Consider the following 20521-nt stretch of genomic DNA (forward strand, 5'->3'; position numbering starts at 1 on the left):
GAATAATCTAATTTAGTTAATAATATGATGAATAACAATTATAAACTAGTAAATTTACCTATTTTTAAAGAAAAAAAAAATAAATATTAAAACTATAAAAATTAGTATTGATACTTTTGAGTGAATGATTCACTGGAATTTCACTCATATCTTCACATTACTTTCTGTTCTTACATTTTCTGAAATTATTTTCATAGAATCATATTTTCCTAATGCATTTCATAAAACATATAAACCATTAGAAATTATATCAATGGCAATGGAAAATGAAATGTGTGAACATCATTGTCCATTTCATCCTGCAATTTGTTATTTATTAGGATATCTAGATACAATAGTTGATAATTATTGGATTACAATTATTTGTTTAACACTAATAGGAAAAATATTAAATCAATTACCTCAAGACAAATTCATTATTTGGGTTGTTATTCATATTATTTCATTAATCATTTTTGGGATTGTTATATTTTCATTATTTAATGTTGCATTAACAACACAATGGATTTGTAATATAGTACAATATGTAATGAAACAAATTTTTATTAATGGGAAAAGTAATTATTTATTTTGGAATAAAATAATAGAAGGATTTAATGAAAGTTTAATTAAATCAAAATTTGAAGGTATTTTTGATTTTTTTTATGATGTGATAACTGTTGTTGGTTTAGACAAACCAATTATTTATATTATTTGTGGGTTATCAATGTTATTTAGAAGGTCATATACATTTACAAAACAAATTATATTACCTATTATTATTTTTATAGTATCATGTACTACTTTCTCTTATTTATTGACTAATGGTTTCTTGTATGCTTTATTTGTTAGTTTGATTACATTTGTATTGTTATCAATATTTGTTAGAATATTTTTATTGTCAGCACTATATTTCTTTTTCCCTTTATTTATGTATTCTGCATTTAGTACATCATGTAGAGTTATTCCAATTCTTGAGTTATTTAATGTAAATTATGACTTGATTAATATTGTTACTTTATTAGTTTTTATATGGTTAATGACTTGGATGTATTGTTGGGCAAATTCAAGAGTAAATTTAACTTCAGTTGTTGTAATTTTTATAGGGATATCAAGAATGTTTGATTGTTCAATAGAATATTTAGTATTTTTATTTATGCTTACAGAGTTATTCACCCATCAAATTAACGCTTCAATTTGAGATGATTGTTTAATTGATTTATAAAAGAAAATGACATATTCATTATAGATTTTTTTCTATAATTGAATGAATGGAAACTTCAAAAACACCAAATCTTAAAAATTTATATAATTGAATAATGTCAGGACGGTTAGTTCTTTTTTATCTTTATTTATAAAATTAACTCATTTTGGTTTACTCAACTTTCAGTGATGATCGTTTTCAAGCTATTAATAGTGACCTTGAAGAAACACAAGGATTAATGCAACAAAATATTCAAGATATGACAAGAAATATTGCTACTGCTGAAGAACTTGAAGGACAAACTGGAGATATGGTTGGTCATGCTAATGACTTTAGAAAAGCATCTACTGATTTAAAGAGAACAATGTGGTGGAAAAATATGAAATTATGGCTTATAATTGGAGGTGTTGTTGCTGTTATTGTTATTGTGATCATCATTATTATTATTATCATTGCTAAGTCAGGTTCTAATTAAATGATAATCATTTAAATTAATTTTATGTTTTACTATCATCATCATCCCCACTTTTTGATGACACATCTTGTCTTAGTCTTGATTTCTTTTTACCTGTTAATGGAAGATTAAATGTTGTTGGAAGTGGACCTTGTGCAGCAGTTTCAGGAAGAATAGTTGGTAAATTATCAATCTTCTTATAACTATCAATATCATTTTTGTTTACAATTTTAACTTTCTTTTTTTGTTCTTTTTTTAGTGTTTGGCTTTCTTCTTGTGATGTAATTGGTTGAGATAATTGAGATTGACTTTGTTTTGTTGTACTTTGTGACTGACTTTCGTTTTGTAGTTTTATAAGTGGATTTGTTTTTAACATTTGTTGTTTTTTGTTAATATCTTCATCTTTTGATTTGCTTACTTGATTTTGTTGTTTCTTTCCAAAAAAAACTGTAAATGTTTCTGGTTTCTCTGTGTCATTTGGTGTTTTAATATCACTACTGTCTGTAACACTTTTAGTTTCTTTCTTATCTTTTATTTTTTGTTCACTTTTATCAGTTACAGCAGTGAAAATTGTTTGATTAGATTGTGCTTTACTCCTCGGTGATAATACTGGATGATTGTCTGGGATTGATGCTGATTCTGTTTTAGGTGTTGGACTGGTTATTATTGGAGGAGCAATCGAAGAACTAAATTGACTATGAGAACTACTTAGTTGTTCCTCATTGTTTTGCAATGAGAAAGGTTCTTGAGAACTTGTAGAATGATTTCCATTTGTACTTGGAGATGATACAATTTTTTGTGATGTTAGTGGTGTTGTTTGGTATTGTGGTTCAAATAGAGTAGTGGTGTCAATTGAGTGTGCTCGTCTGACTCGTTTTTGTTGTGTTGAAGTAGTCTCTTCAACTGTTTGATGTTCTGTATTAGAGTGTGGTGTATTTGGTTGTGTTGTTGATAATGCTTTAACTTGTTTTGTTGGAGAGTTTTGTTTAAGATGTGGATTTGATGATGATTCTTGCGACTGGGTGAATTGTTGACTAGAAAAAGAAGAAGGAATTCGGTTCATTTCTGACTCCAGTGCAGCTGTGTTCATCCGAAGTTTGTCTATACTTTGACGTTGGATTTCCAATTTAAGTTTTAATTCATCAATTTGATTAAAGATTTTGTCATAAAAATCATCTTCTTTTGAAGTCAAGACAGTATTAATATAATCTTCTACTGCAGGGTATGTTTGTAAATTAAAAAGAAATTGCTGATTTTGTTGCATGATAAAGAATTTGAATAGAAATCTTTTTTTTTAGTTTTAAGATAATATCATTGAAAAGAACTTGAAAAAAACATTTAATAAAATATATGGATAATAGTGATAGTAGTGATGGGTTTGAAGACTCTTCTATAAATACAAACCTATATCAAATTCCATGTACAAATGAAATACTTGTTGATTCACATAAAAGAACTACAACAAGTATTAGTTGTGAAAAAAATGGAAATAGATTTTTAAGTGGAGGAAATGACTGTAAAGTTCAATTGTTTGATTTTACTATTATGGATTCACGTTTCTTACCTTTTCGAGAGCTTCAAAGTTTTGAAGGTAACATAATTAATTCAATTTCTCATTCATTTAATGATCAATTATTTATTACTGGAACTTCAAACGTACAAATTAAGTTATTTGATAGGGATGGACGATTTAAGATGGGGTCTAAGAAAGGGGATATGTACATTGTTGATTTAAAGAAAACATTTGGACATACCAGTGAAGTTACTCAAGTTCAATTTTCCCCAAATTGTGAAAACGAATTTATTTCAACATCTGTTGATGGGACATTAAGAATTTGGGATGTTACTACAATGGAAACATCACAGAAAGAAGTTATTAAATTGTTTAAAGGAAAAAGGTCAGCTGGGACATCTTGTAATTATAATTCTTCTGGTAATTTAGTATGTGTAACTCATGATAATGTAATTGATGTATTTGATACTAAAATACCAAAAACACATCCTATTTATTCATACCAAACAAATTTATCATATCATACATCTGTTCAATGGTATTGTAATGACACAATGATGATTACAAGAAATAGTGATGGTTTATATATTTTTGATAATAAAATAAATAAATGTATTAAACATCTTGAAGTAAAATGTCCAACACTTCATAATAATGTTATTGTTAGTCCTGACAACCGATTTATTGTGTATTGTAATGACACTCATCTTCAATTCATTAATTCATCCAATTATGAATTGTGTGATGAAGTTGAAATAGAAAAAGGAACATTTATTGAATGGAATGATTGTATCAACCAAATCTTTGTTGGAGATGATACTGGTCATATTCATATATTTTTTGATGACACACTAAGTAGAAATGGATGTTTATCTTGTAAAGATAAATTCATAGAAAATTTACCACAACAAATCAAGGATATGAATATAATCAAACAAAAACCATATCATCATAAAAAATACAAACATAAACGACAAAAAGAAAATGCTATTGACTTAGAATATAAACCATTATATAAAGATGAAGCCAATGAATCATTTAACTCTACTATTCAATTAAAACAAGATTTTACTCGTTTGTTTATATCTTACTAATTATTTTATTAGAAAATTAATTCTATAGTTGTTGACCCAAGAAAAGCACTATTTAAATATAATACAGACCAACCAGAATTAATAAAGAAAGAAACTATATTACAAGAAATAAATGAAAGTGATGAAGATGAATATCAAATAAAAAGAAAATTAGATTAAATCTTATTTAATATTTATTTTAAACTAATGAAAATATATAATGAATTATTTCAATTAATAATGATGAAGAAATACTATTTCTTTTAATTTCATTAAATTTGTATCAATCAAATTGAGATAATACCTTGAACGAATCTTCAAATCTATTTCTTCATCTTCTAAACATTTTTTTGTTATTTCTTTTAATATTGTAGAACATCGTTCTTTATTATTGATAAATCCTTTAACACTAGCTGTTAATAATGATTGTTTATTTTGTAATGTTAAGGTTTTCCAATGTTCTATTGCTTGAATAAATATATCTAAATTGAAACATTCTTCATATTCTCCACAAATATAAAAAACATGAGTAATATCTTCTTCATCACATTCAAAAATACTTTCAGCATCATCAAACAAATAACTAATATATTTAATTTCATCAGAGGTAATATCATTATAATATTCTATTAATCGAGCTATTCCTGAAAACAACTTGATTTCTACACATCTTCTTAATGGTTTATTTAATAATTCAACAAACGAAGAAATTACAATATCAGCATTTTCTCTAGATTGATATCCTAATTGAACTAATCCATCAACAATATATTTTTGAATAGTAGTATCTAATATTAATGTTTTAAAATGTTTCATTAATTTTAGAAGTCTTTCTGTTGTTGTATTAATTTGTAAAATTTTCATTTTAAGCATTACAATTTCTTCAGGGTCATTATATGTTGGAATAATGATTGATGAATTCTTAAAAAATTGATTATATTTTTGAGTGATTGATAATATCCCATTTAGTATTACACTAACTATTTGTGCATTGACTGTAGAATAATAATTATAAAGTCCAGTATATCCATCTGTGGCTCTTTGAAGAATATCATTTGTATATGTTTCTTGTTTAATGAATTTTTCACTAATATATAAGAATAGTTCAATTGTTTCCATTACTGATGCTGGGTCTAATGAATCAATAAATTCATCAAAAGCATTCATAATATGTTCAACATCTGAATATTCCATTATTTCACAATTTCTTAATAACATTGCTGCTTCTGCAACTTCAATAGGTTGAAGTCTCTTAATCATTCCAAGAATATGTTCAATATTCTTTTTGGTCATTGTAACTTTTCCATCATTAATTTCTTTTAATATAATTAAAGCATCTAATGAAATGGATGGGTCATTATCTAATGTTAATCTAACTACTTTGGGAATAAAATCTGTTTTTGGTCTTGTCGTTATAACTTTATCTTTAAAAACTTTACCTAACGCCATTAATGAGCATCGTCTTACATATGTATTATTATCATCCATTAATCTATCTATTTCATCATATAAATGTTCTCTTACTGTATCAACTTCAAAATTAGACATACATCTAATTGCTAAACCTCTTACAATTGGATTACTATCCCTACAATCTTTATAAAATGTATTAACACATAAAATTGATAATTCAGGATATTTTTCTGAATATGTACAAAGATACATATATACCATTTTCTTTAATTCAATATCATCTGTTTCACATGCCTTTTATATATATTAATACTAAATTTTTTTTTAACTTTGTGAATAAATAAAAACAAACCATAATAACATCAGCAAATAATGGTGACATGTCAACCCCTCTTGTTGATTGAATTATAATATTTTGAATAACAGATTTTGTTTCATCAATGTTTCTTGATGAAATGGCTGATTGTAATTTATTTTGATAATTTTTAATTTCTCTTTTAATCATAAAAAGAATAAAGTAATTATTGAGATGGTTATTATCCAGTTTCTTAAAAAAATATATTGTCATCTTCACTTCAAACAATTTATTTAAATTAATGTTTATATTTGTCTTTCAATTGAACATTCAGACATTATACTCAATTTAGTTTCATTTCTACATTCTCTAATTCGGTGTTTACTTGAATCAACTTCTTCATAATGAATGATGTAATACATTCTTTCATATTCATTACCAACGCTATATGTTGAATTAAATTCAGTTGAAAATTCTTCAGCAAGTTTTGATTCCATTGGTTCATGAAAACTCTCCCCTTTCTTTTTATATTGACTAACTACAGTATATTTCAATTCATAAAAATACATTAATCTTATTAAATTTCTTTTAAAATAAAACAAATGATTCTTTAAAGAAAATTTGGACTAATTCAATTTAGTTCTTCTTTTGGTCGTCCCATTCAGTTGAAGCAACAGTAGCATCACTAGCAGCTTTCTTGTCTTCGACTTTGGCAACTTTTTCTTCACCAGCAATAACTGGAGCATCTTTCTTAGCATCAAGTTCTCTATGAAGGAAAAGATCAACCATAACATCCCACTTTTCGTCTCTAGCAAGTTTTCCTTGATATCTAAGGATTTCTCTAGTTAACATCCACCACATAAGACCAATTGAAAGTCTTGATCTGTTATTGCATGGAATAGCAATATCAACGTTCTTAAGACTGTTATCAGAATTGCAGAAGGCAATGGTTGGAACATTAATGTACCCTGATTCTCTAAGTGCTTGATGATCAACAGATGGATCTGAAACAATAATAAGTCTTGGTTCCATGAATTTCTTTTGAATTTGATTAGTGAATGATCCTGGTGTGAATCTTCCAGCAACAGCAGTACATCCAGTGTATTTCATGAATTTAAGTGATGCTCTGTGAGCCATCTCACGTCCAGCAACAGCAACTACATCAGATGGGGTTTCATTTGAAATACCTGCAATGACACGAGCAGCAAGTGAAAGTTTTTCCCAAGTCTTCATGAGATTGAAGATACATTCATTGTTGTTTCCTCTTTCATAAACATATTCTTCCATAGCAAAGTTTAAGTTAGTAGCTCCAATATGAACACGGCAAGCAACCATCATTTTAATATCTTCAGCGGATGGTTTGAGAATGTCTGGGAAGTTAGTTTTGACGTTCTTGCTCATGAAGTCTCAGATTTTGAAGAGAAGAGAAGGTTTAAATAGTCAAGAGGGTTAGAATGATAAGATAAATTATAATTTACTATAATTTTATTATATTCATATAATAAAAAGTAATATAATAAAAAATAGAATAATTTATTATGATAAGTGATAAAAAGTTATTTATGAAAAAAATGCAAGAAAATAAAAATAGAATAAAAATAGTTCAGAAGGAGATAAAAATAGGAATAATCTACAAATTAAATAAATGATTTCAACGAGTCTTGTAAAAACATTTGTACTTGCTAAACAAGAAGAAAAAAAACTTACAATGGAAGAAGAAGCAGAACAAAGAGCCATTAATGAAATAGAAAGATTATTTGGTTCTGATAAATCAACAGGAACTATTAATGAAAGAGAGATAGAAGCATTAGAAAAATCAGAGTCATTAGATGCAAGATTAAAGACAAGAATTCAAGAAGAGTTAGAAGGATTTTCTATTGGATTAAAATTACTTGAAAAGTCTCAAGAAAATGCAACAGAAATAGATAAATTATCATTAGAAATTGCAGATATTTGTCAAGCATGTGATGATTTATTTCAAAATTACGCACTTGTTAAAGAAATTACTACAATTAAAAGAAATTTAAAAGAAGTTATTGAAACAGTCAAATATTTAAAATGTTTAAAAGATAAAGTTAAAGAAGTTGAAGAATTGTTAAAAGATGAACAAAATTTATTAAGAGTTCATTCAATAGTTCGTACATATGAAATGTTAAGATTAGCTATTGAAAAACAAATTAGAAAATTTGGACTTCCATATACAGCTGATGTTGATCCATATTTTCAACAAATTACACAAATAAGACAATTATTAACACAATCTATTGATGATATTTTTGAAGAATTCATTGAAAGAGCAAATAAAAGACCAGAAATTTTAGTTAAAATAGCAGTTATTACAGAAAGAGATAGAAGAGATAGAGAATTAATTAAACAACAATCTAAAGTTGAAAATTCAAAAATTCAACAATATGAATATGATGGTGTTGATTATATTCAAAAAATTCAAGGACTTGTTAAAACAGCTGCTGAAAAGTCTATTTACAAAAAATTTGAAATTGCTGATCAACCATGGATTAATACATCTCCTACTATGAAAAGTCTTCAAGACTATCTCGATGAACTTACTATCGCATCATTTGATGCTGATGCATGTTTCCCACCTGAATATCAAATTAAAAATATTTATCTTATGTCTACTACAACAAAATTATATGATTTATTTAAATTATGGTCTAATTCTGATCCTGACAAATTAGGTGGAACTGTTATTGCAAATACTACTATTATTTCATTATTAAAATGGGTTACTGATGACTTCTTACCAACAATGACAAGAATTGGTGTTCCTTCTGATTCAGTACCTAATTTTTATGAAGCTCTTCGTGGAGCACAGTTACAATATCGTGAAAGAATTAGAGGAAAAATGTTTGAATGGGTACCAAATATTGCTAAAGAAGATGTTAAGCAAACACCATCAACAATTAATAATTTATTATATACTACAGCTCCAGTAGATTTATTTGGTATTGTAAAGGAACAAATAGAAATTGCTAAAACGTCAAAGAATAGTGATTTTATTTATGAAGTAGTTAATGCATTAGTTACTCCATTAGAATTATATTCTACTGTTGTTAGTAAACAATTAAAAGATAGTCTTACATATAATAGATTAACTGAAGAACAACAAGAAGAAACAGAAGATGTTTCATTACCTCTTGGATATGTTATTTCAATAATTAATAATTCTAATGCATGTATTGAAAAAACAGAAGATATGTTATCAAAAGTTACTGAAATTATTGGAACAGAATTAGCAGATAAATTTGATTTTTCTACAGTTATAGGTTCATTTGATAGATTAATAGATGAAGCATGTATTTATATTAGAGAAACTATTATGGATGATTGTGAAGTAAAAATTAAAGACTTGTTTGAAGATGAATATTATGGAGATGATGATTGTATAGAGATGATTGCTGGATGTATTCAAGAATATGCATCTTCAGATTTACAACCAAATTTATTAAAAATATATGTAGAAGATATTGTTGATAAATGTGTTGTTGATTTAATTAATAAATACATTACTCAATTAATTACAAAGAAACATAAATTTAATCGTAAAGATAGAACTAATACAGGAGATATGATTGCAAAAGATTCAGAAACAATAAATTCTTTCCTTCAAGACTTTGTAAATAAGAAAAAATTAATGGGACATCTCAATGTATTAAGAGGATTTTCTCAATTATTAAAAGAAGAAGCTGATTCAGTTAGAAGTGGGTATAATATTATTTTACAAGACTATAAAGATTGCCCTGTTGAAATTGTTAGATTTTTAATTTCTGAACGTGATGACTTTGGGTCAAGTGATAAAGACACTGCTTATGAAGGTTTACAAAATGTTTATGACCAATTAAATGTTGATTTCTCACGTATAAAACCAACTATCTTTAGTACTCTTCAAATACCATCAAAACTCAACTTCATTAAGCCAAAATAATTTATAGTTTTTGATGTTTTCTCTTTATCCTCTATGTTTTCTATGAAATAACGAAAAAAAAGGGTTTTTGGTAGAAAAGAAAACGTAGTTGCTCTATTGAAGTTTTTGATACTTTTGTCCAAAAAGAACTACAAAATTCATTGAAGAACAAATGGACACAAACGACTCTGAATGGGAACAAGAACTTTTTGATGACCACTTTACAACTGTTCTTAATCTCTTCCTTGAAAGAATTAAAAGTGACCCTTCATTTACTATGGAAGAATTACAAAAGTATCTTGACCTGGCTTATCAGAACCAAGACGATAATTGGATTGGAAATGGTCGTGTGTTAGCAATCAAAAATAATGCTCGTGTTGCTGCATTAGAAATGGTTATGACTGAATGGAAGAAAGTAATTGAAGAAGAAAGAGCAGCTGGTAAAATTCCTGAAGGTGTTGAATTTTAGTGGTTCTATTGAAAAATGTTTCTTTTAAAATCTTTGGTTTTTTTTTAGTTGAGTGTCGTTAGTTTTATTCTTTTTTTATTTCTTTTTGGATTGTGTTAATTAACTTCTTTTTAATCTGTTTATATTATAGAAATAAAGTTCAGATAATTAAGTAGTAGTTCAACATTTATTCATTCATAATTATACGTTATTAATTAATTCTGTAGTAAAAAAGATTTTTCTTTTAGTTTAGTTTGAGTGACATAAAAAAAGAAAATAAATTATTAACTATTCCAGAAGTATTATAAATATATTCTATGTTTATAACTTAAACAGAGAGATAATAATATTATAATACATTCCAAGAAAATATAAACTTGAAAGGGTATTAAGATGAAAGATAAATTGCCAAATAATAATCAATTTAACTTACATAATTAAATGTTTTTTTTTATATTAAAGAAGAAAAAACAATAAAATAAAAAAAAGTACTAAACTAAGTTTCAATAAATATTGATTTTTCTATTTAATTTTAGTTATTAAGACTATTTCATTAACTCTCTTCAGAGTCTTCTTCATGAGTTATTTTTATATCTCTATATTCACCTTCTTATTCACCAATTTATTTCATTAATTCTTTCATTGTATCTTTTACCTTTATTTACTTGCAATTATAATGTTTTATTCTTTGATTATTCTTATTGTTTTTTATCGGCTATTCCATTTATTGTCATTATTATTTAAATTCATTTTATTTTAATCTATTAGTTTGTCTTATTTTGTGTTGATGAATTTTATCTCTTTCTACTTTATTAATAAATTCAATATTTATCTTTTTATCATTTCTTGTTATTTGTTTTATTTTCTGTATAAATGGAAGATCCTTTTCCAATGCAGGAAATACAACAAATTTTAATGCCATGGCTATTGTGTAAAACCTTAGAGTCTTGTAAAGAAAAGCAAACAAGACATAGAAATCCAAGGTCATACAATAAAAAAAGAAATGTCAATAGCAATAAATGGCATAACAATTATAATAATAAAGGTAAACGATACACCAAGGAAAAAGGGTTTAGAAGACGAAAGACACAAAGAAAAACAAATAAAAAACAAGGTAAATACAATAATAATAAAGATTATACAAATAACAAATACAAATGGCTAACAATAAATGAGATACAAGAAAGAATAAAAAAAATAACAAGTGAATGGAAAGAAGGAGAATACGAAGAAATACTTAAAAAATATGAAGGTAAGAAGAAAAAATGGTATGATAATCAACAAGAAGTATATTCAATTAAAAAGAAAAAGATAATTGAAAAGACGAAAGAAGAGTTTAAAGAAAAAACAAAAGATTGGGAGGAAAAAGACATTAAGGCTATAGAAGCAGAAATTAAAAACAAAAACCCAATTAAAGAAATGAATGATAGATGTAAAATTGCAAGAATAATAAATGAAACAGAAAGTATAAAGAAAATACAAGAAGAAACAAAAAATAAAGAAGAAAAGATAGAAGAAGAAAAAGAAAAAGAAGAAATACTTTCATTGAAAAATCAAATTACTGAATTACAAGGAAAACTTAAAGAATTAAGTATGAAAAGAATGGAAGAAGAACAAGCCATCTCAGAAGAAATGATGAGAAAAGCAAAAGAAATAGTTAGGAAAGAATTTGAAGAAGAAATTACAGAAATGAAAACACAAAATAGAAAGATTCAAACGAATTATGAAGAAATGAAGAAAGAAAATGAAAAATTAGAAGAAGAAAACTTAAAACTACAAGGAAAAATAAACGAGATAGAAGGAAGAAAAATCACAGAAGTAAATAATAAAGAAGAAAAAATCCTTGTATCCAAGCTAATAAAAAGAAGATGGAAAAAGAAAATGAAGAAATGAAAGAAGAAATTGAAAAGTTGAAAAAGAGAAACAAAATGCTAGAACAAAATGCAAACACATTAGAGAAGAAAATTGAAATGATAGAGGAAAATACTAAAGAATTAAAGAAAGAAATAAGAGATAAAGAAAAACAAATCTCTGAATATCAAAAAAATGCAATTAAAAACCAAGAAATTGCAGAAATAACAAGAGAAGAATTAGACAACACACAAAAAGAAAATGAAGCACAAAAACAAATAATATCAAAACAACAAGATGATATTGAAAATTTTATTTCACAGAAGGAACTAGAGAAGAAGAAAACGATGACACTTGTGATAAATACACAACCAGTACTGAGGAAAACATCATCAGTGACGATGAAGATGAACGAAAATACTCCTATGAAAAAGACAGTAGTTGAAAACGAAGAGAAAAGCACTGATTGTCAAAAAAACAAGAGATGATAATCAGACAAGAAATACAACAAACCAAAGAAATAGAAATTTAATTGAAGTGTTGTATTGTTTTGCAATTAATTGGTTAAATAAAAAGTTATATAAGAAATTAAGAAAGAACAAATTGAAAGCATAATAAAAGCAATAAACATCAATGTCAATAATGAAAATGAATATATTAACTATATTAAAATATCACATAAAATAAAAGAAAATACTAAACAATACATTAAATTGAAAGTAAATGATATAATAGAAGAGTAGAGTGTAAATCAATAATAAAAAACATCATATTAAAGAATAACTCTACTGGAATTGATGAAGAATACCTTAACACTCTCATCAATAAAATAAAAGAAATGAAAATAGAAAAATGTTCAAACATTAATTACTACTGGAAAAGAAAATAAACTGACGAATTGATAATGGAAATTAATAATAGATGGATATGGTCAGGAAGCAGAATGCAGGATCTGCAAGATGATATGAATATTTCAATGGTTATGCATCTTTATCTCCAAAATAAAATAACAAGAAATAAAAATGATGAAATAAAAGAAATCCTAAATAAAATCAATAGACTAGAAGATTTGGTCAAGGGAAGGAAATGGTACAGAATAAAGTGCATCATGAAATTAAAAGAAAATGATGAAGAAGGAATAAAAGTCAAAGCACTAGAAAGAATAAAATACCTAAAATATATGATGACAATGAATAAAGAAAGAATTAAATTTAATAAAAATGAAATAATCAGAATCAATACAAATAAAATCATGTTTGATTCTAACAAGAAAATTAGAATAAGGAAGAAACAAATAATGAAATATACCCAAATAACGATATTACTTTAGAATATTTGAAATCGTTATATGAAACACAGGTGATATTAAATAAAGAGAATTGGAAAATAAAACAAAACACGATATTGAATAAAAGATATATCAATTATGATAGTGTCATTATAACAATAAATGAATTAAATTTAAGTATAATGAGAATAAGTAACTGGAAAACACCAGGAATAGACACTATATATGGGTATTATTGGAAAAGGATGTCATCATCAAGAGAAATCATTCTCAATATCTTTAATGAATGGTTGAACTTCATTCAAAACATCCCATTAGACATGGTAAGTGGAAGAACTTTATTAATCCACAAAGGAGGTGATAGGAATGATGTCACTAATTATCGTCATATCAGTTGTACAAATGTAATTATGAAAGTATTTACCTCAATATTAAAAGAAAAGATTCACAGAAGACTTAACATGAATTGTGAACCATTGAAAATTAGTAAAAATCAACTGGGATGTAAGTTACAATCTTTAGCTGCTAAAGAATGAATAATAAATAGTTATATGTTAAAGCAGCAGAAAGAAGAGAAATACCCAAAATATGATGAGTCATATTATGACATTAAAAAAGCATATGACACAGTAAACCACGAATGGGTAATTGAATCATTAAAGTATTTTAATGTAGAGGGTGTCATCATTAACATTATTGAAAGTGTGATGACTAGATGGAAGATATTCATCGGTTATAAATATAATGAATATCTATGATGTATTAAATTAAATAGAGGAATTTTACAAGGTGATTCCTTATCAAATCTACTCTTCATCATACAGATGAATGTAATTTCTCAAATCATTGAAGAGAAATTCCCAAAAGCAAATCACACTTTATATATGGATGATTTGAGAATAATGACAGAAAATAGTGAAGAAATGTGAATAATCCACAACGAAATTAAGGAAATAATAAGTGGAATAGGGATGGAAATGAATGAGAAAAAGTCAGGATTGGTATTAAAAAACATTAAAGAAATACCAAATTGAATGTAAAACATCCCCGTAGTTGAATGTGATGACTTGTATAAATACTTAGGAATATGGCAGTCCGACGAAATTGATGATACCTTCAATTGTAAAACCATCAAAGAAAAAATGAATCAGAAGATGGAAGAAATAAACACTGATGAAAGTAGTAATAGAAGATATATTACTAGAATAAACATGGAAATAATCAATATCTTCAGATATTCAGCATCAGTTGTAAATTGGAAAATCACTGACCTAGATAAAATAGATTTGGAGATAAGAAAATATTTAAGAAAGGCAAAATACATTGGTGAAACTCCAAAGATCGGTTGTATGTTATTATAGAAGAAATGAATGATTAATAAATATAAATGAAGAATATGTTAATGAAATAATTAGAACAGTGATGTACTATTGTACCAGAGAAAGTGAAATATGAAATAACATATTAGATAAATGGTACAGTAAGAAGGGAATATGGAATAGAATTAAAAAACAATAATTCATAAAATAAATGAAACAAAAATAGAAGAAATAATAAATGAATTTATAGAAAAGAAAAAAGAAAAAGAAGTAGTAGAAATAAAGAAATTAATGATAAATACATCAAAAAATTGAAGTGCCATCAAATAAGCGGACACTTCAGAAGATGGTTTGAGTCAAAATGAGTAGATAAAACTACTACAGTGAAAGCATGGAAGTCAATCAATATTAAGAAAAATGCATTTCTACAATTAACTAAAATGCAAGATGGAGCAATATTTTGTGTGTATAGAAAATCAAAAATAATGAAAAATGAAAGATTGAGATACTCAACACTTTGTAAAGACAAGATAGCTACAGTAGAACACATTCTACTATCTTGTATTTATCATAAAAAATCACAAATGGAGAAACATGACAATATTGGCATTATAATATTGATTAATAAGAAAATACACTGGAAATAATCAATATAAAAACCCCCATATGAAACAATGTTCCAATATAAAGACATCACAATGATATGGAACAAACAAATATTGCCTAAAAGTGATGGACAATATCACAAAATATCAGATATATATGTAATAGATAAAAAGAACAAAACTGGTCTAATATTTGATATGACTATTGTGGCTGATCACAATATTAATTGAGCCTATTGGAAGAAAAGAAATAAGTATAAGGAATTAAAGAATATTCTAATGAAAATAGAAAAATTAAAAGATGACAGAATAAATCCAGTAGTAATCTCAATAAATGGATTAATAAATAAAGAAAGTATTAAATTAATTAAAGAATTAAAAATTGAGATCGACATCGAAAAAGAAATTAAAAATCTTGTCATAAAAAACATGATGAATGTCATGGAATACTGCGGAGATCACAATCAAACATACTCAGTAGAGCTACAAGAAGAAGACGAAGGGACGGGATTAGTCTCCCCTGAGCCAGGAAGAATAGAAGCTATTTCTATTAATACTTAATTAATTGCTTTATTTATTTGTTCGTATGATATTCATTTCTAAATTAACAACATACAATGAAAATTACATAGAAATGATATACACAAACAAATGGATTTATATGGCATTATCACTGTTATATTCATCAACATTATCAAACAAATAATAACAATAATCACTTTATTACATTTTATCATAATTATTATCACCATAATCAATTCTCATTCAAACATAATGATAATAAAACAGTTAATATTACCACAAATACCAAAATACAAGTAGAATATTTAATCAATATTATTATGAGAATAACCAAGAAGTTGTAGTGAAATAATAATGATATTATGATAATGAAATAATAAGAAAATAACAAATAAAATGATGAATAATATTACTATTAAAAGAAATGAATATAAACAAGTGAATTAATGAAAGAAAGTTGTATATTTCTCTGAATGAACAAATTAATAATAACACCAAATAGTAAATGAAATGATGTGATATTTGTAATGATAAAATAACAACAATAAATATTGAATTTATTAATAAAGTAGAAAGAGATAAAATTCATCAACACAAAATAAGACAAACTAATAGATTAAAATAAAATGAATTTAAATAATAATGACAATAAATGGAATAGCCGATAAAAAACAATAAGAATAATCAAAGAATAAAACATTATAATTGCAAGTAAATAAAGGTAAAAGATACAATGAAAGAATTAATGAAATAAATTGGTGAATAAGAAGGTGAATATAGAGATATAAAAATAACTCATGAAGAAGACTCTGAAGAGAGTTAATGAAATAGTCTTAATAACTAAAATTAAATAGAAAAATCAATATTTATTGAAACTTAGTTTAGTACTTTTTTTATTTCTTCATCTTATATTATTGTTATAGTGACTAGAATAATATGGCAATGAAAAAAGCAAATAATTGAAAAAGAAGAGAATGAAAGATATAAAAGAATAAAAAGAAAGTAAAAAGTAGAAGAAGATGAAGAAAGAATAAAAGTAGAAAGGAGAGAATATAAAAAGAAAGAAGATAAAGTGTAATAAAACAAAAGAGATGATAAAAGAAGAAAAGAATGAAAAAAATAAAGGATGCAAATTTTATTGAAACAAATAAAAAAAGTGCAAAATTTAATGATGCAAAATTTAATGATGCAAAATATTTAGCAACATATTTTATTGATGCAAAATATTTTGAAATAAAAATAATTCATCATTTGATATTATTAATATATTTGATAATAAATTATATTATATATTAAATACATCATATTTCTTTATTATTTATCTTTCTTTTTATTATTTCATATATTAAATTATTATTCATTCATTTATTATTTATATTTCATTTATTAAATAAAATGAAAATGAAATTGTAAAATAATAATCAATTAAATATTCATGAATAATAATTTATTAATATTTAATAATTGAAATAACAAATAATAAAGTAACAATAATGATATATTCAATATATTCTTTATTTGATTTGTTCAATATTAGATTATTCTATTTCATTATCATTTCATTGTCTTCATTATTTTATTTCATTTATTATTTCATATTCATTTATTTTTTTTTAAAATCAAATAAACAATAATATTGATATTCATTCATCATATTCATTTAATATAATAAATATACACAACATTTCAGAATAAATAATGAATAATCAAGAATGAAAATATTGAATTATTCAATATTTTATTCAACATAAAATCAATAAAACATATATTTTGATAATATATAAATGAAATAATAAAGAAATATACAATACTCAAGAATTAATAAAAAAGAAATAAAAAGAATGAATGAATGAATATAAAATTGATAAATAATAGAAGAAAGAAATAGAAACAACAACGAAAACCAAATAATATAAAAAGAATATAAATCTATAAAAGAATAAAAATAAAGTAGAAGAAGAATATAAAAATAATAAAACACAAAGAGGTAATAAAATATGAAAAGAAGAAATAAAAAGTGTATTTTTTAATGTAAAAATTAGAAATATTCAATAAAAGTGTCTAATTTAATGATTTAAAATAATTAACAATATTTTATTAATGAAAAATATTTTACTCTTTTTTATGTTTATTATTTATGTGTATAACTTCATTATGATATTTATTATATAATCAAACATATGTGTTATGTTATTATAACATATAATAAGTGATAAAATATAAATGAAAATGAAATGAATATATGATATAGATTATAAAAACAAAAGAATAATAAGAATAAATGATAAATAAAACGAGAAATGATAGTCAATGATATAATAATAAAATCAAAATATAAAAGATAAAATCAATATTATTATAAATCAAAAGAGAATAAATATAAAATGAAAATAGATATAAATGATAAGAATATAAAATATGAATAAACAAATAAACAAATACATCTAAATATAAAGAATAACAAGAAGAAAATCTAAATAATATAAACATAAAAATAATAAAATAACACGAATATAATAATATATAGATAATAAGAAGAATACAATGATATAAATAATATAAACAGAGAAATAAATATATAAAAATAAGATAGATAAAAATACGATAGATAAATAACATATAAATAAAAGAATATGAATAATCAAATAATCTATTTCATTAATATTTCATACAAAATGAATAGAAATGATTATAAAATATAAACATAAATATTTATATATTCTGTATTTATCATATTTTTTATTTTTTATTTTTATTTAGGAGCAAAATATAATAAATGGAATATTCTATGGATGCAAATTTTTTTGCATCTTTTTTCTTTTTTGTAAATTATTTAGATGCATTTTTTCTTTGCTAATTTTCGTACCCACAAATAATTATTGTGATTTTGCATCTTATTCAATTCATATTCCATTTAGTTAAATACTTGATACTAACAAAGTAACAGAATAATTTTGGTTTAGTATTTAGTTAATTTACTCTGTCAAAATTCATAAGGATGAAACGAAATTTAATTTAAAATCAAAACTCAACAAAACTCAATTATTACATAAGCTTTTATTCAAAAGTTATGATTTTATAATCATCACTTCAGATAGAAGCAAAATTTTTAGAGTCCTATACACCATTTTACCTAATCTGGTACTGTGGCAAATAAAACTCTTACAGTTATAAATAAAATGAAATATTTTATTTTTATAAAGATATGATAAAGAGAAGAGAAAGTATTATAACAGTATTTCAATGTTTTGTGTATGATTTATCATAAATAAAGATATTGGTTATGTAAACTTCAACTAAAATAATAGTTTTGTTTTGAATATTTATTTTATGCAAATTGACATTAATCAACTTTAAAAATGTACATCATTTATTTTATAACATTTCCTTTTATTGATTGATTAAGTAATTTTTTATAATAATTTCAGATAAATTGTATTTAATTCAGTAACTGTTGTCTATGTCTGTTAGAACTGTTTTATCATCAAAACAGTTGATAAAAATATACTGGTTCAAAAATGGCTCTTTGTAATTTGGTTGTTTTGTTTAATATATTGATTTATTGTTTATTATTAAAGTTTTTGTAAAGAAACGTATATTTATGTTATTATTAAAAAAAATATAAGTATTGTAATATAATGTTATAGTTAAACCATTGAAACACAATAGAGAGAATTTAAAATGAGTTATTGATATGAGTGTTATTATAATATTTTTATTCTTTCAATTTATTTATTATCCTCAATTAGAAAATAAGTTGATTAAATAACACACTAACCACAAATCATATAATGCATCAATAAAACAAAATTACTCAACAACTAATTCAATAAATAATGATTAATACTATTAAATAATTCTATCAATAAAATAAAACAATAAGTTTAACAATGAAAAAGAAATGAACAAAACACTTTCATAGTTATTAATGTGTATTTCATACATACAAACACAATGATTTAACACAAATAATAATAAAAGAATGTAAAGAAATTCAATAAAACTAAAAAAAGAGTTATAATCCTTCTTAACTACTTCTTATTAACACTTATAAAAAAATGAATTTAAATCTATCTTCATAAATAAAAAAGAAGAAAAAAAAAGAATAATAAAAAAGAATTTGATCAAAAAATTGAATTACTTATTTTGGGAAGTAATAAGATGATTTATCATGGAAATAAATTTGAGGATATAACTTATTCTCTTTAACAATAGTGTAAATTTGTTCTGGAATTGGATATTCAACTTCATCTTCTTTATCCTCTGGATTAGGGAATGAAATGTTAACAGCATCACATTTTGATGTATTAACAGTAGTATTACCATCAAGAGCTTTTTCAGACAAATGAACATTAACTGATTGTGATTTATCAATGTTGACAGTTGGTGTTAATTCAATAACTCTAATATCAATTGAGTTACAATTAATAACTTCAACATATGAAACAATGGTATCACAAATTAAAGTAAGTTTCTTACATCCATCAACTGAAATACAATTGATCTTTCCATTAACTTTAACTGCTGAATTTTCACATTTGAATATATAAATAGAGTCTTGGAAAGTACCATCAATTTCAATATTCTTATTGCCATTATGATATGAAATATCCCATTTATTAAGATTCTTTT

General features: G+C 24.4%; 8 protein-coding genes across 8 annotated transcripts, besides 1 other annotated feature; 4 read left to right on the forward strand and 4 right to left on the reverse strand.

Moving 5' to 3' along the window:
* Positions 1-124: 124 nt before the first annotated feature.
* EHI_081360 (uncharacterized protein) lies at positions 125-1180 on the forward strand (the record flags this gene model as incomplete). Its single annotated transcript, XM_651731.1, has 1 exon — positions 125-1180. The coding sequence occupies one exon, from the start codon at positions 125-127 to the stop codon at positions 1178-1180; it is 1056 nt and encodes a 351-aa protein (XP_656823.1).
* Positions 1181-1298: 118 nt separating this feature from the next.
* EHI_081370 (vesicle-associated membrane protein, putative) lies at positions 1299-1658 on the forward strand (the record flags this gene model as incomplete). Its single annotated transcript, XM_644433.1, has 2 exons — positions 1299-1309; positions 1370-1658. 2 exons carry the CDS (start codon positions 1299-1301, stop codon positions 1656-1658), a joined length of 300 nt encoding a protein of 99 aa, XP_649525.1.
* Positions 1659-1680: 22 nt separating this feature from the next.
* EHI_081380 (uncharacterized protein) lies at positions 1681-2901 on the reverse strand (the record flags this gene model as incomplete). Its single annotated transcript, XM_651708.2, has 1 exon — positions 1681-2901. One exon carries the CDS (start codon positions 2899-2901, stop codon positions 1681-1683), a length of 1221 nt encoding a protein of 406 aa, XP_656800.2.
* An 86-nt stretch (positions 2902-2987) lies between these two features.
* On the forward strand, positions 2988-4403 carry EHI_081390 (WD domain containing protein; the record flags this gene model as incomplete). The annotated part of the gene is made up of 2 exons (XM_651709.1): positions 2988-4224; positions 4273-4403. 2 exons carry the CDS (start codon positions 2988-2990, stop codon positions 4401-4403), a joined length of 1368 nt encoding a protein of 455 aa, XP_656801.1.
* A 54-nt stretch (positions 4404-4457) lies between these two features.
* Positions 4458-6141, reverse strand: EHI_081400 (AP-2 complex protein, putative; the record flags this gene model as incomplete). Its single annotated transcript, XM_001913821.1, has 2 exons — positions 4458-5930; positions 5989-6141. The coding sequence occupies 2 exons, from the start codon at positions 6139-6141 to the stop codon at positions 4458-4460; spliced, it is 1626 nt and encodes a 541-aa protein (XP_001913856.1).
* A 398-nt stretch (positions 6142-6539) lies between these two features.
* On the reverse strand, positions 6540-7332 carry EHI_081410 (40S ribosomal protein SA, putative; the record flags this gene model as incomplete). Its single annotated transcript, XM_642787.2, has 1 exon — positions 6540-7332. The coding sequence occupies one exon, from the start codon at positions 7330-7332 to the stop codon at positions 6568-6570; it is 765 nt and encodes a 254-aa protein (XP_647879.1). The 3' UTR covers positions 6540-6567.
* Positions 7333-7576: 244 nt separating this feature from the next.
* On the forward strand, positions 7577-9877 carry EHI_081420 (Sec6 protein, putative; the record flags this gene model as incomplete). The annotated part of the gene is made up of 1 exon (XM_651712.1): positions 7577-9877. The coding sequence occupies one exon, from the start codon at positions 7577-7579 to the stop codon at positions 9875-9877; it is 2301 nt and encodes a 766-aa protein (XP_656804.1).
* A 1305-nt stretch (positions 9878-11182) lies between these two features.
* Positions 11183-15939: a repeat region.
* Positions 15940-20011: 4072 nt separating this feature from the next.
* EHI_081430 (adenylylcyclase-associated protein, putative) lies at positions 20012-20521 on the reverse strand (the record flags this gene model as incomplete). Its single annotated transcript, XM_001913822.1, has 1 exon — positions 20012-20521. A coding segment is annotated over one exon (491 nt), but the record flags the coding sequence as incomplete, so codon positions are not given.

Source organism: Entamoeba histolytica, genomic scaffold, assembly GCF_000208925.1.
Source record: "Entamoeba histolytica HM-1:IMSS scf_1104750517543 genomic scaffold, whole genome shotgun sequence".
In the NCBI taxonomy this organism is placed as follows: Eukaryota; Evosea; order Mastigamoebida; family Endamoebidae; genus Entamoeba; species Entamoeba histolytica.